General features: G+C 38.2%; 1 protein-coding gene across 1 annotated transcript in view; it reads right to left on the reverse strand.

The window, feature by feature from the left end:
- CASK (calcium/calmodulin dependent serine protein kinase) overlaps positions 1 to 7,159 on the reverse strand; it is a gene marked incomplete in the record, with an annotated part of 883,427 nt that extends 876,268 nt beyond the window's left edge. Inside the window, 1 exon segment of the mRNA XM_053706489.1 lies at positions 6,562 to 7,159. Within this exon segment, the coding sequence (XP_053562464.1) occupies positions 6,562 to 6,620 (59 nt within the window).
- Positions 7,160 to 7,914: the final 755 nt, after the last annotated feature.

Raw genomic sequence — 7,914 nt, forward strand, 5'->3', positions numbered from 1 at the left:
CTGACCACTCGAGACAAAAAGTAGAAGTCTGGGACAGGCAGTAACCAAAGCTGGGGCAGCAAGTTCATCTACAACCACGTCGCGCATGCTGAAGTACACATACCGCCGTCATAGACGATTTCAAAAGTCTGCATAAGAGAAACATTTCTCATATATCTACGGTGGCAAGCTCTTCACTCATAATCTAGATGTGTGAGAAATGTTTCTCTTATTATGCAGATTTTTGAAATCTTCCAGGCGGTCACCTCATAATTCACTCACGGTCCAATGGTAGACCACGATCTACGTCTTGCCCACCCCTGATGTAATACATTGCAGGAGTTACGTAATTATATGCAAGCAAAAGTGCACTAATAAAATGCTGTAATTGTGTTTACCCCTGCAGAGCAGTAATGCACTACTGCAGGGCTCGACAAACCCAGGGATCCACTGGCTCCTAGAATTTTATCCGTGGTTCCTAACTGAGTTATTCTCCACATATCTATATGCAATTACCTCTGTCTGGCTCCTAAAAATATGTCTGGCTCCTAAATATTGTTACACAGATATGTCGAGCACTGCACTACTGGGACCTAACTACAAACATCTGTGAGCCAAAGGCAAGACAAGTGAATTGAAAAATCTCTTAAAAATTGCCCACATACATAATCTGTACCGTGAATGTTTAAATTTTGAATTTCAAGCTCCTTTTATAAGCAATATGTGGGTGCCATGGAACAGTTTAAAGTTCTACAGTTAAGACGATATGCAAATATTTCAAGAACACTAAATAAGAAAGAACATTTGGGACAAATCAAAATGTCAAACACTTCCCGATTCATAATCTCAAACACCTTGTACATAAGAAAAACAATACAATAAAAAAAATGGTGCAACAAAAAGTATCTATGTTTGCATTCTATGGCTAAGATTAAAGCTGCATTAGTAGCTTGAGGCTTTAAGGTGCAGAAGTGCAGAAGCAAACCTACAACCACAAATAAGAGCAAAGAAATTGCTTCTTTTGCCTTGAGTAAATCACCACAACACTTGCTTGTTAGGGGCACAAGGCAGAACATGCTGTGATCCGAGATATCATCGCAGAAAATGCAGCATGTCTGCAGAAAGAATTATACACAAACAGGAACTGTTAGCGCTCTCACTTTGCAGCACTACTCCACACCGTTCTCTTCAAACAGAGCTTTGCTCTGGCTGCACTGTGTACATTTTCATTAACACAGTGCATCCAGAGTAAAGTACTATTTGAAGAGAAGAATCAAATATGGAGCAGCGCTGCAAAGCAACAGTGCATTTATTGTTGACTGTCTCATAGGGATTATTTCAACCCTGCCCTCTAGCCTTTCCGGGTTTGTAAGGCTGTGACTTCTGAAAGTAAGATGTTCTTGTGAGCAATGCACCTTCTTTATTACTAGACTTCTACCTTGTGATGTTAGACCAAGAGAAAAAAAAAACGAAATTTATTCAAGAGACATTTTAAAGACTTAAAGGGACAGTAAACTTAGAAAATAATGTTATATAATTCTGCACATAGTGCAGAATTTTATAAAATTATCTTAGCAACAGCTTTCAAAGGATTTTAGCTGTCAAAGTTGAACTTACCTGTTCTCCTCTCCATGATCTTCCGATTAGGTCTTTTTCAAAAGCGCTTCACTGGTGTGCCGTCTCCTCACATCACGCCGATCGCACTATTAAACTGAATGTAGGGCGCTCCCGCTCTGGTAGCAGGGAGCGCACTACAATCAGTTCAATAGCACGATCGGGCATGCGATTAGAAAGCGCACCCGCGAAGCTCTTTTAAAAAAAAGAAGACCTAATCAGAAGATCATGGAGAGGAGAACAGGTAAGTTCAATTTTGACAGCTAAAATCTTTTAAAAGCTGTCGCTAAGATAATGTTATATAGTTCTGCACTATGTGCAGAATTATATAACATTTTTTAAGTTTGCTGTCCCTTTAACAAAATTTATTTTTTTGTCTGCAGCCAATTTGTAATGCAATTTTCAACTGCTACACTATATAAAAAAAACTTCAATCATTTTATTTTCCAGTTAATCAACAAATTGCAATTGAACTGGTGCTGTAGTAAAACTGCCTTATTTAAAATTTAATTTTTATTCAGAAATAAACCGCAGAACATTTTTCACTAAAAAAATCTCATCAGAAAGTGAATAAAAGTTCTGTCTCTGGGGTAGGAGTAATCGACATGCCCTACTCTTGTGCAATTGGTTGCGGGAAAGCAGGGGGCGGCATTGCACAAGAGAGCTCTTGTGCATTGTTACATTCTGCACAGGATGCAGCCTCGCAAGTGGTGAATGCATGCGGACAGGTTCTCTACTTGAGAGCTTGTCCTCCTGCAACCTTCGTTTTCTTGTGTGTGATTTAACATTTATCACCACTAATGCATATTCCAACATGTGCCGAATACTTTCCCACAAGTGATTCTATATTCCCTGCTCCAAGCATCAAAACCAAACTTTAGATGATGCTCTAAAAACATTGTGTGGGACTCTCAAGAGTGATTTATCCTTATTGTAATTTCCAGGACAGTAAAGTCAACATTAAAGTGAAGGTAAATTTGACAGCTATTGAAATTGGCCAAGTATTTATTTATAGCACCTTAATCCAGTCGCTAATATATTTTTTATCTTTTAGCTATAGTATTTATAATATTTATGTTTGAAAGTCTGTACCGTCTTGCGGCAGACTCCTCCCTTCCGCTACTTCCTTGTTCTCCTGAGTGTGACATCTTCGGTTCCACCAAAGCGCGTTCACAAAGTTAATTCCAACTAGGCATGCGCCAATCGCCGTTGACACATAGTAGTCAATGAATTACTATATTCATTGACTACTATACTGTCAGAGATAAAATATGTTAATAAACTATTAGATTAAAGCGGTACTTCCAATTTACAGTTTGAGGGGTAAAGTGATGCACTTGTCCATATCGGAGTAGCCCGTAATAATAATAATACGATGACGTATTATGGGATTTTCTAAGTAATCCCAGTATGCATGCGCGAAACAGGAGCGCGCGTGGATTTAGATAATAAGAAATAAATTGAAGAGCATGCGCATAACATTAAGTAGGGGGGTGACGTGGTGTGACGGCCGCCTAACAGCCAGATTTTCAATTGGCGCAAAGGAAAACGTGATCTAGAAGGGAAAACAATAAAACATAACGGGATGTTTTTGCGGTCATTAAAAAAGTGAGTTAAAACAGCGATATCTTGATTTACATTACGTTTTAAGAAAATTCATGAATTAAAGTGCTATTGATTTTAAACAAAGAGTTATATTAGACATAGACATGAAGGTAACTTTACCTTCACTTTAAACTTACATGATTCGGATAGAGCATGCAATTTTAAACAACTTTCCCTTTCACTTCTGTTAAATTTGATTCAGTCTCTTGGTATCTTATTGAAGAGTAAAACTTGGTAGGCTCTAAAGAACCCAGGAGTGTGCACGTGTCTTTAGTACTCTATGGCAGCAGTGATTTGAAACATTATTTTTAGGCTTTGTTATACAATGTTGTAAACACTGCTGCCATAGAGTACTAGACACATGCACACTCCTGAGCTCTTTAGAGCCTACCAAGTTTTACTCTTCAATTAAAGATAGCAATAGAACTAAGCAAATTTGATAACAGAAGTAAATTGGAAAGTTGCATGTTCTATCTGAATCATGAAAGTTTATTTTTGACTTTGTCCCTTTAAGAAACAAAATTATAAGCACACCAGTGCACATCACATAATATAAATTGTAGGTCCTTATCTGTAAATAGGAAAATAAAATATTCAAAAATGTTTCATTATTTTTAAAATTATTTTCAGCACCAAGAGATAAAACAGATTAAGATTATAAATGTTATGACAAACCATGTTATGTTGTAAGAATGTTTTCAAATATTAAAAAAAAGGGTACCTCATAACTGAGTCAAAGAACTAAACTGAATTCCACTTAGTTACAGAATCCAAGAAACTGAAAAACAGTTCACACACTGAGCAGTTTGCCTTCAGGTGACCCCCCCCATACACTTTCTAGTGTTGTATTTTTCAGTCTGACAGGGATTGCAGCAAGAGACATGGATTAACCAAGCAATTTACAGTTAAAGTGAAGGTAAAGTGAGAGCGGTCTTTTTAAAGTATTGTACTTTTACACATATGACATACAGAATCGCTAAGTTATTTTTTTAAAAATATTACTTATAATTATAATATTAGGCTTTGATTTTTCCCTACCATTCCGTTTAAAACTCCTCCTACGAGCCATTTCCTGATTTTTCATACTGTGACGTATAGAGCAGTCCCACCCGCTCTATACGTGTCTACAATGCTCGTGCACGGCGAGTATACGATTTGCGCATGCGCATTAACACGGTTACGTCAACAATGCGCATGCGGTAATCCCGTCCTGTTGCAGTTTCTAAGAATAATAATGGTTACTACCCTCTCTGAAATACAAGTTTGTAACGCATGCGCTAAACGGGACCGCGCTCGCCTTGCCAGTGTGAGCGAGAACAACAAACGCATGCGCATAGCATACAAGACAATGCTGAAGTCAAATGACGGCCGCCTAACGGCCTGAAAGTCAATAGGCTGGTGAAAAAAACGTGACCAGCATGTTAAAAAAAAAAAAAAAAAAAAAAAAAAAGTTGATTTCTGATATAGCGAAATGGAAATTAAAAACGGAGACAAAACAGGATCAATGTAAATATATAAATTTTCATGAATGAAAGTGACATTTTTTTTCCTTATATGTGTAGGATTTAATTCAAAACTATCGAACTTTACCTTCACTTTAATGATGTCAGCATGAAAATTATGTACTTTAATATAGCTTGTACTGCTTTACAAACATTCTATTTACGATGTTAACTAATTAGTCTTATTTGTAGTTTCTGATTTGCTTTAAACAAAAACATTCTAAAATTAAAAAGGTCATGATCATTTACCATATAAATCAACTAGTTCTAAAATACTAGCAACTAAGGAATCTGAAACAAGTAAACATTTCAACACCAAAAGATACATTTGTGTAACCTTTAAGAATCAAAATCTAATTTAAACTACAGAATGTCACGTAAATTAGTGAAGGACAGGCCTAAAACTAAAAAGGGACAACTGTAAAGCTGGTGTATGGAAGAGGCTGAGGGATTAAAAAAAAAAAAAGAATCATTTTTTCAGATCTTCCATTAATTTCAAATAGCTAAAAAGACATGGATGCTTCGAACATCACCAGTTACAACTGATCTATCCCATGAATTACTGACTATATGGCTCAGGATTGGCTGGGAGTGAAGTAACAGCCTTATTTTTGCCACATGCTGCCAGGCCTCCAATGCCTTTACCCACTGGATTTTATTCAGTTTATATGTGAGCATACTAACAAAACCAAAAAGAGATATATATATACTTCCTGAAAGCCAGCTGAAAACACAAAAAACACAACTATATGGAAGATCTATGATCAGCATAGATAACGAATGGAGAAAGATATATTAGAGTAAATGTGCTAATACAAATTTCCATTAGTTATTTGAAAGTGAAAAAGTATTGAAAATGTTTCAAGGTAAGCAACAGTCTGTGTAGACACAGTACACATTCCATTTAGTGAAAGTACCATAAGGAAGAGAAAAAAAAAAATCTTCACATTAGCTAGTAGTAACTATGCAATCCATCACTCTTGCACATTCATGCTTACAGTTGTGTGATTAAAGTGAAAACACATTTGCAGTCACATGCTGCAAGAAACAGCAAGATAAATACAGTTGGCAACCTTGTACGATTAGGATTTACAAGTTTACATTTGGGGAGCGGTTGATCTGAAAACTCAACTTTTTTAATTGTGTAAAATGTGAAAGCTAATAGTATAAGACGATAAAAACAAGTCATTAACCAACCTCCCTGCTAAAGGCCTGTACACAATCATAAATGGAGGTCCCAGACATAGTGGATATAAGACACAACAAACACAACATTATTAATATAAGTGGTGGAAAAATAAATTGTGATGCAACGATGCAGGAGTAAGATCTGACACATTGAAATATACTGAATAGCTAAAATATACTGCCCATCACAGAAGTGAAAGGATGCTCATGTCAAAGGCTGCAGCATCATTCCACATTTCTGAACCTTGCAGCTGCACCTCAGGACTTTTAATGGGCTGCACAAGAGCAATCAAGGGGTTAAAAGGAGAGACTTCTAGTTGTGAACTGGTATAATTAACCCCCCTTTCCATGCCCATTGTCAGTGTATTTGGATGGATAGAGAAAGCCAATCCCTTGTAACACGAAACCATATGGATACAATCAGCTAATGCAAGACCATTTGTGCAGAATAGGAAGGATAACATGCAACACAGGTACGCCGGTCAGGAGCAAGTATATGGGTGTGTAATGTCTACAACATGCCCTGTCAGTAATACATAAGGACAACTGTATGTATATCATCTCGCATATAATGTACATGGAAAGGTATTTGCTGACATCCATTACAACAGATGTGTACGGTTTGTATCTTACTACACACAACCATTATAAACCAAGAGCATTTACAACTTACTTCCCAATGACCTCACAGAGCTCATACACATCTTCAAACAGCACGTCGTCGTCGGCCATGGTCCTGAGGTTATTGAAGTAATCCACAGAAAATTAGGTCCAAGTCAACGATATAAAATCCTTAATGGGTGGTCAATGCAATCCTTCACGGTTACAAGGAGAGGGGAAACAGGAAAAAGATGATGTACAATATCCTCCCCTTTCATCAATGGACCATGGCGAGCCGGCCACTCTACATAGCAGGGCCGCCGCTTAGCCCGTACAGCGCCATCCCCCAGGAAACCGAGCGCCTCCCGGCGCTGACACAATCTGGGCGCCGGCCACGCCTCGAGATGCCGGTCACGGACAAGCGCGTTCACTGATAGCTGCTGCTTTAAATTACCGTGTCCGTTCCAATGGTAACTCTGTCCCACATTTCAAATCTGACGTCGGTCAGCGCGCGCGCATCTCGCTGCACCCACCTCTCTTGCTTCTGATCTGTATACCGTAATCGACCTGAGCTAAGGCCGCGCGCGTTCACCGACCCTAATTTTTAGGGCTGACGTCGGGGCTCGCGCTTAGGTTTCCAAGCGCGTACGTTCCAGAATTGCCTCAGGGAGCGTGATGTGCGCGTTCCTTTTGCGGGTGTCGCGCGCACTTTTCAGAAAGACGGGGCATCTGGTGTGTGACAGTGTGCACATAATTGATACAATGTTTTTGTTTTTACTAATCTATATAATATATCAATCATAATCGTACATGTAAGTGTCAGTTACTCATACGGGCAAGTTTATACTGTAGTTGCTGCAATGACACCGTTTAAATAATGTTTCATGAAATCCATGCAGCAACCAATCGCATCATTCTGTGATTAAGTAGGCGGAGAGAGTCCATGGATAACAAACCAATGGCGTTAATGGAAAGCAGAGTGGCAGCCTAAGAGCCCTATTGGTTAAACAAAGTAAAGGTGTAATGAATCGTGTGCTGTGAATGCAATTCCTAAGGATTGTGACTGTCACTGCAAGGGGTCTTGTCTAAGACAGCAGTTCGCTGCTAGGTTCTGCTTACCTCTCTGTATCATAGCTCCCTAATGAACGTGTCACACACACAGAATTAGGGCTGAGGTTGTTGTAAATAAGTGTCATATCACACATGCTCTTTCACATAAACTACATTAAAATATTAATTTACTGTATCTTAAAATATTATTTTAAAGGAAATTAAACTAATTTTATTTTATAAAAGTGCAAGATTTGTAAATATGTCATTTTAAAAATAAAATATTTACCCCTGAAAGCTGCTTCTCTCTGCCAGACACCTCTGCCCTAGGCACTTTTCACTGCTTTTTCGACATTATTTCCATACCTGCATGCTG

The sequence above is a fragment of the Bombina bombina genome, chromosome 3 (assembly GCF_027579735.1).
Source record: "Bombina bombina isolate aBomBom1 chromosome 3, aBomBom1.pri, whole genome shotgun sequence".
In the NCBI taxonomy this organism is placed as follows: domain Eukaryota; kingdom Metazoa; phylum Chordata; class Amphibia; order Anura; family Bombinatoridae; genus Bombina; species Bombina bombina.